Source organism: Macaca thibetana, chromosome 12 (assembly GCF_024542745.1).
Source record: "Macaca thibetana thibetana isolate TM-01 chromosome 12, ASM2454274v1, whole genome shotgun sequence".
In the NCBI taxonomy this organism is placed as follows: domain Eukaryota; kingdom Metazoa; phylum Chordata; class Mammalia; order Primates; family Cercopithecidae; genus Macaca; species Macaca thibetana.
In genome coordinates, this window is record NC_065589.1 from 39,497,284 (window position 1) to 39,512,405 (window position 15,122).

At 36.9% G+C, this 15,122-nt stretch overlaps 2 protein-coding genes across 10 annotated transcripts in view; one reads left to right on the plus strand and one right to left on the minus strand.

Annotated features, from left to right (window-relative positions):
- SUMO1 (small ubiquitin like modifier 1) overlaps nucleotides 1–15,122 on the plus strand; it is a 1,087,495-nt gene that overhangs the window by 82,175 nt on the left and 990,198 nt on the right. The window lies entirely within an intron of this gene.
- Nucleotides 1–15,122, minus strand: part of NBEAL1 (neurobeachin like 1) — a 206,357-nt gene that overhangs the window by 54,864 nt on the left and 136,371 nt on the right. For all 9 annotated transcript variants that reach the window (XM_050750762.1, XM_050750761.1, XM_050750760.1 and 6 more), the window contains 3 exons: nucleotides 13,910–14,067; nucleotides 11,486–11,610; nucleotides 5,604–5,730 (listed from right to left, as the gene is read on the minus strand). In XM_050750762.1, the coding sequence (XP_050606719.1) occupies nucleotides 5,604–5,730; nucleotides 11,486–11,610; nucleotides 13,910–14,067 (410 nt within the window). The remainder of the gene's footprint in view (nucleotides 1–5,603; nucleotides 5,731–11,485; nucleotides 11,611–13,909; nucleotides 14,068–15,122) is intronic.

Consider the following 15,122-nt stretch of genomic DNA (forward strand, 5'->3'; position numbering starts at 1 on the left):
AGATGGAGTTGCGGTGAGCTGAGATCATGCCACTACACTCCAGTATGGGCAACAAGAGTGCAACTCCGTCTCAAAAAAAAAAAAAAAAAAAAAGAGAGAGAAACGGGAGCTCCTACCACTCACAGAATGTTATTCAACTAAATCTTTTAAGCCAGCTACTCTCTGGTCCTAGACATTTCGTATCTGCCTCATGTCCGGGGTACCAATGACTAAGTCTAATTTTATTTTTAGTGGGTTTCCATGAGGAGTTCTGTATCACCAATTTAAGTTTGTAATGTTGCAACCATTTATTTAAAACTAAGCTTTTCTTTTTAAAAATATAATTACTGGAAACAATGTTTTTCCAAACACTGAAATATTAATATTTACAGTGATAAATAATGCAATGAGTAACCCTAAAAAAGTAAATAGTCTGAGAGTTATTTATATTAGATGACAAAAAGTATTTTGGTTCTTCAGTGTAAAAAAATTAGTCTGACATCCATCAAATTCACTAGTCATCAAAGAAAGAAAAAAAAAATCCCAATTAAAAAGCTGACTGAATATCTACCAAGATATTTCCCTATATAACTGCCCCTCCCCAGTACCCTGAAAATAATCAAGGAAATCTAAAAAAATTACTGAATTAATATAAATAAAAATCCTGATTATGCCACCAAAGAATACTACTGAATCTAGTCAATTTTTAATACACCCATTTTTTGAGATGGGGTCTCACTCTGACACCCAGGCTGGAGTGCAGTGGTGCAATCTTGCCTCATTGTAACGTCCACCTTCCAGGCTCAAGCATTCCTTCCACTTCAGCCTCCCAAGTAGCTGAGAACAAAGGCGCACACCACCACGCCAAGCTAATTTTTTGTATTTTTGGTAGAGACGGAATTTTGCCATGTTGACCAGGCTGGTCTGGAGCTCCTGAACTCAAGTGATCTGTCCACCTCGGCCTCCCAAAGTGCTGACAAATTGAGGGCCACCATGCCTGGCCCTCAATTTGTAATATTAAAATAAGCTTCAAAGAAAGATTTACCATGTGTAGTTCATAATGTAAACAAATCATATATTTGGGACATAGCTACTCATTCTTGGCTGAATATGTGGCTTTACGAACATAGAAAGTTAAGTATTAGGCGGGGCACAGTGGCTCACACCTGTAATCCCAGCACTTTGGGTGGCCATGGTGGGAGCAAACGGGATCAGGAGTTTGAGGTCAGCCTGGCCAACATGGTGAAACCCGTCTCTACAAAAAATACAAAAAATTAGCTGGGTATAGTGGCACACGCCTGTAATTCCAACTACTTGAGAGGCTGAAGCACGAGAATCACTCAAACCCAGGAGGCAGTGGTTGCAGTGAGCTGAGATCGTGCCACTGCACTCCAGCCTAGTTGAGAGTAAGACTCCATCTCAAAAAAAAAAAAAAAAAAAAAATCAATCAATCAATCAAATCAAAACAAAACAAAATCCCCCAAAACTCACATTAGGGCAGATATATAAATCATGAACTTTAAATGTAATCCCTAAGCGATGTACAGATCCACTGGTGAAAGATGGCAGTCTTACTGGATCTTTTATTTTAGAGATGGGGGGTGGGGTGGGTCTTGCTTATTTATATATTTATTTTAGAGGTAGGGTCTGGCTCTGTCACCCAGGCTGCACCGTAGTGGTGTGATCATAGCTTACTGCAGCTTTCAACTCCTGGGCTCAAAGGATCTTCCTGCCTCAGCCTTCCCAATAGTTAAGACTATAGGCACACACCACCACCATGCCTGGCTTATTTATTTATTTATTTATTTATTTATTTATTTTGAGATGGAGTCTTGCTCTGTCACCCAGGCTGAAGTGCAGTGGAGCGATCTCAGCTCACCGCAACCTCCGCCTCCTGAGTTGGCACAATTCTCCTTCCTCAGTCTCCTGAGTAGCTGGGACTACAGGCGCCCGCTACCACACCTGGCTAATTTTTGTATTTTTAGTAAAGACAGTGTTTCACCATGTTGGCCAGGATAGTCTCAATCTCTTAACTGCGTGATCTACCTGCCTCAGCCTCCCAAAGTGCTGGGACTACAGGCATGAGCCACCATACCTGGCCTATTTTCTATTTTTTATTTTTGAGACGGAGTCTCACTCTGTTGCCCAGGCTGGAGTGCAATGGTGCAATCTTAGCTCATTGCAAGCTCCACCTCCTGGGTTTACGTCATTCTCCTGCCTCAGCCTTCCGAGTAGCTGGGACTACAGGTGGCCGCCACCACGCCCGACTAATTTTTTGTATTTTTAGTAGAGATGCAGTTTTACCATGTTAGCCAGAATGGTCTCAATCTCCTGACCTCATGATCCACCTGCCTTGGACTCCCAAAGTGCTGAGATTACAGGCATGAGCCACTGCACCCAGCCCGCCTGGCCTATTTTCTTAGAGAGAGGGTCTCACTATGTTGCTCAGGTTGGTCTCAAACTCCTGCCCTTTAGTGATCCTCTTGCCTCAGCCTCCTGAATAGCTGGGATTATACTCGTGAGCTATAGCATTCAGCTGGATCAGGGGGGCTAAAGACAACCTCTAACCAATGACTGACCACCAACGTATGCTGACCCACAGACAATCCCTACTAGGCCAGGTTTTACAACAAAAAACAAAACAAAACAAAACCCAATGAATAGAGACGTCATTGGCAACACACAGCAGGTTAAAACAGGCTCCACAGAATTAGTTCAGGAAAGTAAACAAACAAACAAAATCACAACAGTAGCAACCGTAACAGAGGGAGATCAGAAGCCAGATTGGCTACAATTTGTTACCAAAAGTGTATAGTTTTTTAACAAAAATTATGAGAAAACAAAGAAAAAGGAAAGTATGAGCCATAAACACAAAAGCAATAAAAAGAAACTGTCTCTGGCAGACCTCTGATGTTCAATTTAACAATGACTTCAAAGTAGCTATCATAAATACATCAAAAGAACATAGGAAACTATGTTTAAAGAAATAAAGGGAAGTATAGCAATGAAGCTAATCAAATAGAGACTATCAATAAAGAGATAGAAATTAAAAACATTTTAAAAAAGAACCAGGCCGGGCATGGTGGCTCACGCCTGTAATCCCAGCACTCTGGGAAGCCGTGGTGGGTGGATCACCTGAGGTCAGGAGTTTGAGACCAGCCTGGTCAACACGGCCAAACCCTGTCTCCACTAGAAGTACAAAAATTAGCCATGCATGGTGGCAGGCGCCTGTAATCCCAGCTACTCAGGAGGCTAAGGAGAATTGCTTGAACTTGGGAGGCAGAGGTCGCAGTTAGCCGAGATTGCGCCACTGCACTCTAGCATGGGTGACAAGAGTGAGACTCTGTCTCAAAAAAAAAAAAAAAAAAAAGGGTGGGGGGGCAAGTGATTTGCAGAGATATTCTCCAAAGTAGATATATTAATGGCAAACAAGCACATGAAAAGATGCTCAACATTATTAGGTACTAGGAAAATGCAAATTAGATAGATATGACTTCAAACCATACAGGATGGCTATAATGAATTTTTACAAACCCACAAGGAAAATAACAAGGGTAGATGTGGAGAAACCAGAACACTCATATATTGCTGGTGAAAATGTAAAATGATGTGGTCCCTGTAAAAAACAGTTTGGTAATTCCTCAAAAGTTCAAACAGAATTATCATATGATCTAACTATTATACTCCTCAGTAGATACCCAAGACGACTAAAAACTTATGTTTGCACAAAAATTTGTACATGAATATTCATGGAAGTACTATTCATAATAGCCTAAAAGTAGAAACAACCTAAATGCTGACTGATGAATGGATAAGCAAAATGTGATTATCCATATTTTGGACAACCATAAATGGTTATAAATGGAAAATTATTTATAATATTATTCAGCCACAAAAAGGAATAAAGTACTCTTATATGCTATGACATGAATGAATCTTGAAAACATTCCAAATGAAAATAAGCCAGACACAAATTGTAGGAGTTACAGAAAATGTCCAAAGTAGGCAAATCCACAGAGACAAAGTAATTAGTGGTTGCCAGGGTGTGTGAGAAGGGGAAAACCGGGACCAACCACGAAAAGGTACAAGATTTCCTTTTGGGGTGATATAAATGTTCCGGAATTATACAGTGGGGATGGTTGTACAAATTTGTGAAAACACTAAAAAATCCCATTGAATTGTGTGCATTAAAAACGGTAAATTTTATGTTTGTGAGATATATCTGGATTAACAAAAATAAAGACCTCCCTGGAAAACAAATGGAGAGTTTGTGGCAATCAGACTTTCCTTATTAGAAATACTAGAGGGCTGCGTGCAGCGGCTCACTCTCTGGTGGCCTATAATCCAAGCACTTTGGGAAACCAAGACGGGAGGATCATGTGGGCCCAAGGGTTTGAGACCAGCCTGGGCAATACAGTGAGACTCTGTCTCTGCAAAAAAATTTAAAAATTAGCTAGACATGGTGGTGTGCCTATAGTCCCAGCTACTCAGGAGGCTGAGGCAGGAGGATCACTTGAGACCAGGAGGTGGAGGCTCCAGTGAGCTGTGATCACACCACTGCACTCTAGTTGAGGTGACACAGCAAGATCCTGTCTCAAAAAACAAACAAACAAACAAAAACACACACACACACACAAAAACACACACACAAAATAACTGAAGAAAGTCTTTTAGGCTGGAAGGAATTTTTATCAGATGATAAATGAATGCACACACAAAGAAATAAAGTGCACAAGTATGATACTTGATAATTATGTAGCAAACATGAAGTATTAATAACATACATTTGTGTTCTTCCTATAATTCATTTAAAGATAACTGCATAAAACAGCAACTATAAAACTGTATTGCTGAACTTATACAAAGAAATGTAATATGTATGACAGCAGTAACACAAAGAGGAGATGAGGAAATTAATATATTTTACATTTCCTTAAAGAAAGTTTTTGAAGTACAAATTAAAAATTTTAAAATGTATCTAAGGCTTTTCAGGTTATCTGTTTCTTCTTGAGGGAGGCTGGGTAATTTGCATCTTTCAAAGCATTTGTTTCATCTAAGCTGTCAAACTTATAGGCATAAAATCATTAGTATTCTTCTCAATCATCTTATTATTTGTGGCATCATCTCCTCTTTCAATCCTAATATAGGCAATTTATGTTGTCTTTCTTTTAATCAGTCTGGCTAGAGGTTTATGTTTTTTTGCTTTTTGTTAGTTTGTTGTTTGTTTTTAATAACCAGGCTTCGATGTTTTTAATCTTTCTGTTTTTCTCTTTCACGAATTTCTGCTTTTGTTTTTATAATGTTCTTTCTTTTGCTTAACAGTTTATATTTTGTTCTGTACATTTCCATCTGAACACAGGTATAGCTGAATCTCACAAATTCCATGTATTGCCTTCATTATCATACAGTTCTAAATACTTTCTAATTTCAAAGTCCAGTTCCATGTTATCCCAGTTCTAAGAAGCCTTTCTCAATAATCTCAGTACTGATAAAATCCCAACAGCTGATACAGCATTAACTGTTGGACCCTGAAAATACGTGGCGTTAGAATTTCAAGCAAATCTTTTCCACGATTTTGCAATCCCCTTTCTCAGAACAAAATAATTTTAAATATTTATACATACACATTTACTCTAGCTGATATATCCTCTTCAGGAAGGTCTAATTTATCCTCCTCCATATCACTAACTTTTACTTGTTTCACTACTTCCAAAAGCAATGTATCACTGGAAGGCTGTGAGTGTTGGATACCTGTTTTAAACACAAAATATCTATTAAACATAAAGTAAAAAACAATATTATAGCCCTTCTGTAATTTCTGACTGCTAATTATGTTCCTGACTGTTAGATAATAACAATATGTATATAAGTAAAGATGGTACTTTGATTTAGAGTAATCCTTGATGTTTGATGGTGATTTTGACAACTACTATTCATAAGGTAAAAAGAATAAATGTTTTAAAAATAATAGTATCTATTTTTAATAATGGTACTATTTGTTTCAGAAATAGGCCAAGTACTCTCTTAATTTATATTTAATTCTAAAGGTTGCCATTAATTAAGTCAAAGGAAGAAATATTCTAATTGTATTAATGTAATAGAACTATTTTTAACATGCATTTGTACTAAAGCAAAACTAAGAAAGAATATATGATAAGTTGTCTTTAATCGGGAAATAATACACAGACCAAGAGCGAAAGTGTTTACTTTCTGGACCACAAGGAATTTAATACATAATTCTGAGGCATATATATGAAATACATGTAATGTATTTTATAAACTAAACATCCTGCAAAAAGGCAGGTTTGATATAATGAAAATAACATGGTCTATGAAGTGGTGAACCTAGATTCAAATTTAGTTTTGCCATTTAGTAAGCCATATGACCCTTCTGAATGTATGTTTTCTAAATTGTAAAATGGAGACTTCATCACAAGGTTGTTAGGCACATGAAAGGTAATACATGTGAAACATCTGGTACACATTAAATATAAAATAAATGATAGCTACTATTATATATTTACCTTCCAACTATCTGATTGAAATAAGAACTGTAATACAAATATATGCATAATTTATAGGACTGAAAAAAATTAACACAACTATGAATAAAGATTTCATTTATGGCAAAAATAATTCATATAAAATACATAAATAACACAATACTGCAAGTAACTATAAATAACAAAACACTATAAAGATGACAAATCCTCCCTTAACTTCTCAAATGATACCATTGCTCAGACATAAGATGAATCAACCTAATGTACAATTGCATTTTTCTGTGTAAATCTGTTTGATCATACCTTCTTCTATATTGGGAAGTAGTGATTCACATTTTCCCTAGAACAAGTTAGTAACTATTTCTACTGAACATGTTTTTTCATGAGGTCTAATTTTCATTAAAACATTTAATTAATAAAGTACATAACAATGCAGTAAAAAGTGAAAAGAAGGAAGCCCAGATAGTCTGATACAAATAGGAAATCGACTTTATGTAGATGTATGGTACTATCCCGTTAACAGTATGAATTGAAAATCTGATGGAAGATTGGTGAAGGATGGAGAATGAAGGATGGACTGCAGCAAGGAAGCCAGCTGGGAAGCTACTGTAAGTTTGGAGAAAGCACCAAGCTAAGCCACGGCAATAGCAAAGGGAATGAAAATAAGGAAAAACATTCAGAGGTTATGTAAGAGATAGAATCAACAGGACACAGTACCTAAAGAGCTGTTATATGTAGGGATTTCAGAGAGATGAGGAAAGACTCATGGATAATATGGATTTTAATTTCAGCAGCTAATATATGGAGATACTGATAACTACAATACCAGATACAAGAGAAGCAGAAACTAGGGTAAGGAATACATATACGAGAAAAGAGAATAAATTCAGTTTCAGAAATGTCATAAGGAGACTGTGGAACAGGTATCCCAATAGCCAGTTGGAAACATTGTTCTAGAGTTCAAAAGGAAGGTTGGAGCTAGAAATACAGATGGGAAAGCAGCATTACATATATGGTGGGGAAGCCATGAGATCACTTAGGAAAAGCACAGGTAAAGGCAAGATGCTAGCAATGGATCTGGGAACATCATCAGTTAAAGGTGTGCAGGAAAACAGTTTTAGAAAAAAAGACTAAAAGTTGATATAAAAAGTAGGAGGTTAAAAAGCAGAGCTAAGAAAGAAATATATTTACAGTCTGAGTGGGATGGCTCATGCCTGTAATCCCAGCACTCTGGGAGGCTGAGGTGGAAGGATCACTTGAGCCCAGAAATTCGAGACTAACCTGGGCAACAGAGGGAGACCTTGTCTCCACAAAAAAAGTTTAAAAATTAAAAAACTAGCTGGGTGTGGTGGTACACATCTATAGTACCAGCTGCTCAGGAAGCTGTGGCAGGAGGATCACTTGAGCCCAGGAGCTCAAGTCTGCAATGAGTGGTGACTGCACCACTGCACTCCAGCCTGGGTGACAGAGTGACATCCTGTCTCACAAAACAAACAAACAAACAGGAAAAGAAAGAAGGAAAGAAATACACTTACAGAGGAGGATAACCACTAAATGCTTCAGAAAAAATGGAAGCAGGGTGAGGACTAAAAATAAGTTGTTAAATTTGCCAATCAGAAAACAGCATGTCTAATAAAGAATTACAGACAAAAAAAAATTTCTTAAATCAAATTTTTTTTTTGGGAGAGAGGGTTTTACTGCGTTGCCCAGGCTGGAATGAAGTGGTACAATCATGTCTCACTGCAGCCTCAATCTCCTGGGCTCAAGCGATCCTCCACCTCAGCCTCCCAAGTACCTGGGATCATGGGCGCACATGACTGCACCCAGTTGACTTTTAAAATGGTTTTGTAGAGATGAGGTCTCATTATGTTGTCCAGACTGGTTTCCAACTCCTGGGCTCAAGTGACTCTTCTCCTTGGACTCCCAAAGTGCTGGGATTACAGGTATGAGCCACCACACCTAGCCAAACCAAACGTTTTTTCTTTTTTGAGACAAGGTCTCACTCTGTTGCCCAGGCTGGAATGCAGTGACACAATCGGGGCTCAACACAATCGTGGCTCACTGTAGCCTCGACCTCCTGGGTTCAAGCGATCTTCTCACCTCTGAGTAGCTCCAACTACAAGCATGTGCCACCTGGCTACAAAACATTTTATTTTATCACTATGTTGCCCACACTACAAACCAAATATTTTTACTGATACATTTAAGAATATATTCTTTTTGATTCTTCAAATTCCCTAATTTACAAGTGGGTGTGTTCAAAAAGATGCTTCATAAGTCAGCTGTTTGAAATTAATAATGGATTTTCCATCCAAAATAATATTTTAAATCATGGTTAGCTTTGCAGGTTAGCCCATAATGAAAACACTATTCTATACATCTGCAATGGGTTGCTTATAAAAAGCAGTATTGGGGTAAGTAAAACAAAACAAGATAATATTTAAAAAAAGAATACCATGAATTCTGGCAGTTAATGAAAATACTCTATAGACAAAACTAAGGAGTAGGTAAAACATTTTGCAGTTAATTCTGAAGTATACTTCAAAGAACTTTAAAGATTTTAAAGACTGATGCCATTTGTTATGATTTCCAATTTCACCTTGAAATATATAAATTTTTTTCTGTACAGTTTTATTGTCACTATTATACTTGAAGTAAATTTTTAAGTGAGAAAAACAAACAAAAAGAACAACTAAGACTAAGAAGGGACATAAAATTACATCTGTGTGCATGTGTAGAGGGGTGAGAAGGAGAGGAAAAAGCAGAGGGAACTTTATGGAAGGAGATTTCTTGGTAAAAGTCAAGAAAATAATATGGAACACTATTCCTTAAGTAACTATTAAGGTCATTTACCAAAAGATGTTTGTTGGGTGTTAATGATAGTTATATCTCAAAGAGTAAAGAAAGATACTTACAGAAGAGGATACAAGATTCTTTCAGAGAAAAAGCTATACACAATTGGCTATTGCTATGTAAGACAACACTCAAAGTTAGTGTTTATATCACGGACAGGGCCATTATTTTGAATTAAGGAAAACCACTTACTGTATCTGATTTATTTCAAAATGTAAGACTCTAAATGGCAAGCATCATGGCTCTCTTGATTCATTTTATGGCATCAAATATTTTGGCCATATGTTAAGGCAATTAAAAAAAATAAGATCTCGCCAGGCATGCTGGCTCATGTCTGTAATCCCAGCACCTTGGGAGGGTGAGGTGGAAGGATGGCCACTTGAGCCCAGGAGTTCAAGACCAGTCTGGCAACATGGTGAGACCTTGTCTCTACCAAAAAAAAAAAAAAAAAGCTGGGCATGGCATGGTGGCACGCATTGGTAGTCCCAGCTAATCAGGAAGCTGAGGCAGAAGGATTGCTTGAGTCCAGGAGGCCAAGGCTGCAGTGAGGCATGTTCAAGTCTCTGCAATCTAGCCTGGTCAATACAGGGAGACCCAGTCTCAAAAAAATAAAAGTAGTTTAAAAATAACATCTAAAAGTTGGTACTCACGTCATCTAAAACTACAACATAATATGCCTACGATTACCAATGATTTGTTGTTGTTGAGAAGGAGTTTTGCTCTTGTCACCCAGGCTGGAGTGCAATGATGCGATATCGGCTCACGGCCACCTCTGCCTCTCGTGTTCAAGTGATTCTCCTGCCTCAGCCTCCAGAGTAGCGGGGATTACAGGTGCCCGCCACCATGCCCAGCTAATTTTTGTATTTTTAGTAGAGACAGGGTTTCACCATGTTGGCCAGGCTGGTCTCGAACTCCTGACCTCAGGTGATCTGCCTGCCATGGCCTCCCGAAGTGCTGGGATTACAGGCATAAGCCACCATGCAGGCCCAATTATTCTTGATAAACAACATTTTGGGGTATTTCACAGACCTATCTTAAAAAAGGGAGAGATGACAAGTGAGATAGTTATAAAGGAAGGGCTTCCTAAAGAGTTGCAGAAACCCCTTAAGATCTGTTTTGAAATACTGTCAGGCTAAATTTTTGTTTGTTTTGAGACAGAGTTTTGCTCTTATTGCTCAGACTGGAATGCAGTGGCGTGATCTCAGCTCACTGCAACCTCCGCCTCCCGGGTTCAAGCGATTCTCCTGCCTCAGCCTCCTGAGTAGCTGGGATTACAGGTGCCCGCCACCATGCCTGGCTGATTTTTTATATTTTTAGTAGAGACGGGGTTTCGCCATGTTGGCCAGGCTGGTCATGAACTCCTGACCTCAAGTAGTTTTTGTTTTTTTTTTCTAGAAAAAGGCATTGACCAATCTAAGATACTAAGGGTCTACAGCTCTATAAAAATAGGTTATAATAAAAGGCATAAAAGATTGCTAAGAATTCTAGCTGAGTTCGGTGGTTCACACCTGTAATCCCAGCACTTTGGGAGGCAGAGGTGGGAGGATCACTTGAGGTCAGGAGTTGGAGACCAGCCTGGCCAACATGGTAAAACCCCATCTCTACTAAAAATATAAAAATTAGCCAGGTGTGGTGGCATGTGACTGTAGTCCCAGCTACTCAGAGGCTGATGCATGAGAATTGCTTGAACCCAGGAAGTGGAGGCTGCAGTGAGCTGATATTGCTTCACTGCACTTCAGCCTGGGCAAGAGAGTGAGTCTCTGTCTCAAAAAAAAAAAAAAAAAAAAAAGAAAAGGATTGCTAAGAATTCTATCTAACATTAGTATTAGCCTCAGTCTTGATGAGCAGAAAAACTAAGAGAAAAGAACACTGTTTCAATGCAAGAGACATAACAGTTGATATGAAGTACAGTATACTTTTATAATTAAAGTTTTTTTCTTTTAGAAATTAAAATCAATGGAAGTATTAAATTACCTTGGATTTAGGCCAAATGTAACAGGACTAAAAACATACAGTCATTTAAATATCAGTTATAAAATGCCACCCTTCCTTCATAAGTAAACACATTTAAAACAATGAAATAACAATCATCAACTCCAAGAACACTCTCATTATCTTCAACAAATAATTAAACGGTCATTGGAACTCACCCAGATTATCTCTCAAGGCACTAGCTTCCTCATGGGTTTTGAAATTATAATTCGGTACCAGCTTAAGTCTCATGCGGGAATAATTCTCTACATTAGCTAGCTTCCAATGAATTGGATTCTGTTTCCTAAGAATATTCATAAGCAAACAAGTAAAATTATTTAGCTTAAGTTACAAAGATTGATTTAAATACTGTAAAAAAGTATCAGGTACTTTACATTTGTTTAGTACCATTTTATTTTACTTTTATTTTTTAGAGACAGAGTCTCATTCTGTCACCCAGGCTGGAGTGTAGTGGCACAATCTCAGCTCACTGCAACCTCTGCCTCCTGGATTCAAGTGATTCTCGTGCCTCAGCCTCCCGACATAGCAGGGATTACAGGCGTGTGCCCCTATGCCCAGCTAATTTTTGTAATTTTAGTAGAGACGGGGTTTTGCCATGTTGGTCAGGCTGGTCTTGAACTCCTGGCCTCAAGCAATTTGCCCGCCTTGGCCTCCCAAAGTAGTGGGATTACAGTGTGAGCCACCACGCCCAGCCTGTTTAGCACCATTTTACAAAACTGTTCACATTTTTGATTTCATTTAATCCAAATAACTCTGATAGAACCAAAGTGAGTACGCGTAGCTGTACTGTATACACGAGGAATCTAAAACAGACTAAATAATTTGCCCAAGGTGACATGAGGTTTACAGGTAGCAGAAGTAAGATTTGAACACTGACTTTTAGACTTACAGCTTGATACCTTTACTCTTTCATTGTTAAATGGGAGTTCTTAACTAACTATACAGATGGTTTATATTTCCAATAGTTTTCAAAATAAAAAATAATTTTACTACAAATAAAGACAATATAATTGCAAGTGGACAAAGATCTACATATAAGAGCTAAAACTATAAAACTCTTAGGAGAAAAGGTAAGGGTAAAACTTCATGACCTTGGACTTGGCAATGGTTTCTTAGATATGACACCAAAAAAAACCAAAAAGCAACAACAAAATAGATTAAACTGGACTTCATTAAAACTAACAACTTTCCTGTATCAAAAGAGCTGCTATTAATAAAGTGAAAAGACAATCTACATATATGAAAATCATATATAGGATCAGAGTCTATTATTAAGTATATACATATACATATATTTATATATACACTCTTACAATCCAACAAAAAAATCAATCTAAAAATGGGCAAAGGACTTGAGCAGACATTTCTTCAAAGAAGATGTAAAAATGACCAACAAGCACATGAAAAGATGCTAGACATCATTAATCACTAGGAAATGGAATATGAAATCATAAAATACCACTTTACTCCCACTAGGAGGGTCATAATAAAAAATCAGGAAATGACAAGTGTTGGTAAGAATGCGGAGAAATTGGAACCCTCACACATTGCTAGTGAAAATATAAAATGATGCAGCTGCTGTGGAAAGCAGTTTGGCAGTTCCTTAGCAAATTAAACACAGAATTATCATACAACCCAGTAATTCCATTCATAGTTTATACTCAAGAGAATTAAAAACAAGTGTTCAAACACTTGTACACAAATGTTACCAGCAGCACTAATCAAAAGAGCCAAAAAGTGGAAAACAACCCAAATGCCCATCCAACTGTTGACTAGATAAAGAAAAGATGATATATCCTTATAAGGGAATACTATTCAGCCATAAAAAGGAATAAAGTACTGATACATGCTACTACATAATGAAAACATTATGCTAAGTGAAAGATGGCAGACACAAAAAGCCACATATTGTATGATTCCATTTATATGAAATAACCAGAACAGGCAAATAATACAGTCAAAAAGCTGATTGGTGGTTGCTAGGGGGTGGGACAGAGGATAATAAGGAGTGACTTTTTAATAAGTACAGGATTTCCTTTTTAGGTGATAAAAATGTTATGAAGTTAGACAGTGGTGATGATCGTACATCACGAATATACTCAGTGCCAGTGAACTGTACATTTTAAAATGGTTAAGAGGATAAATTTTATGTTATGTACATTTTACCACATTTTTAAAAGGGCTGTAAAAAAAAGAGATAATATAATTAAGCAAAACAGAAGTGACTGCGGATCAATTAAATGAATTGTAAAATATTCAAACATACAACAGCATTAGCCCTAGCTCAAAGAGGTGGTATCAGAAAGACAGAAGTAAATTGGTTTAACACTCTCCAAGAGTCTAAAGCCCAATAAACTTCATATCAAAGGGTCAAAGGAAGGCAAATAACTGTAAGATAAAAAACAATACAACCTCGAATCATCCCAGACCTATAATTCACAAAAAGACAATAAATAAGATTAAAAGCACCCTTTTATAAATTGAACATTTAAAAAATTGGAGTGCAAGGGGCATTGGTTCAAAAATTTCTAGACCAGAGTTGTAAAGAAAAAAGAGTACTTAATAAAATTATATCCTCTTACCTTTTAGCCCAAGGTCCCCTTTCACATGTAAGATAGAGCTGTATTGCTTTCCAGCGTCTAAGAGTGGCTAACTGTTGACTGCTAAGTTGTTTAAGCATATTATTATACCTGAGGTTCTCTTGGCGTGCTTTTCGATTAAATGGCTCCACAAACAGTTCCTGAAAGAAACAATAAAAGTTAAGTTCATTGACTCATATATTTACAGGTATATTTACATTTTAATTCCATAATTTAACATTTTTGACCAACAAAATCTTGCATTATGGGACAGAAGCTAGTAACCAACAGGCTTTTCTTATTCCATCAGAATCATTTTCTTTGATGAAGTATGATATAATTTTACCTATAATCTATTTATATCTTTTAAAACTTAAAAAAACAACCAACCAACAATAAACATGTGAAGAACTTCAAAAATGCAAAGTGCCTCAACACAGAACTTTGAAGCTCAAGATAATTAACCTCCTACTCACTGTCAAGTAAAATAATTTTCCTAGGGGATCTTTTGATTTACAACGCATCTAAAATGAGACTCAAGAGGAAAGAAAGTAGAAAGAAGCGTAATCACATTGTATACTACCAAGACATAACTTTAATCTGTGAAATTAATGTTCATAAGTTTCAAAGAAAAAACCGAAGACTAGCTTATCTAACTCACATCAATATTCATCTATTAGAAACTAAAATGACAGCATTAATTTGTTTCAAACAAACCAGCACTGAATTATGTTAAAAAGAACAGTTAAAATTTTAAACAGTTTTAGAGAGGCACTACAGCAATGTGTGGTTAAAAATATATGCCTTGGAGTCAGACCTGGATACAAATCTTAGCTTTTCTGAGCTACTTTTCTTATCTAACTTTATCTTTAGCTTAGTTGTTTCTCTTAGCTAATTCTCTGAGGCTCAGTGTCCTCTCATGTGTAAAATGAGGTTAACAATAACTGTCATAATAAAGATGAACATTTAAAGTACTTAATATAGTGCTAGAAAAATAGCAAGTTCTCAATAACTTGTGGTTGTCGTTATTACAATTGTTATTGTTAACTATTATTAGACTTAGTAGGAAATCAATTGTTTTGGAATACAATGTTACTAAATATTTAAAACAGATCATTGCTGAGAAAACTGAGGAAGTCATGACAGCTCCATGGTAATTAAACATCAATTCACAGTTTTGAGGTTCAATAATATAAGGATATTCTTAAATTAGGTA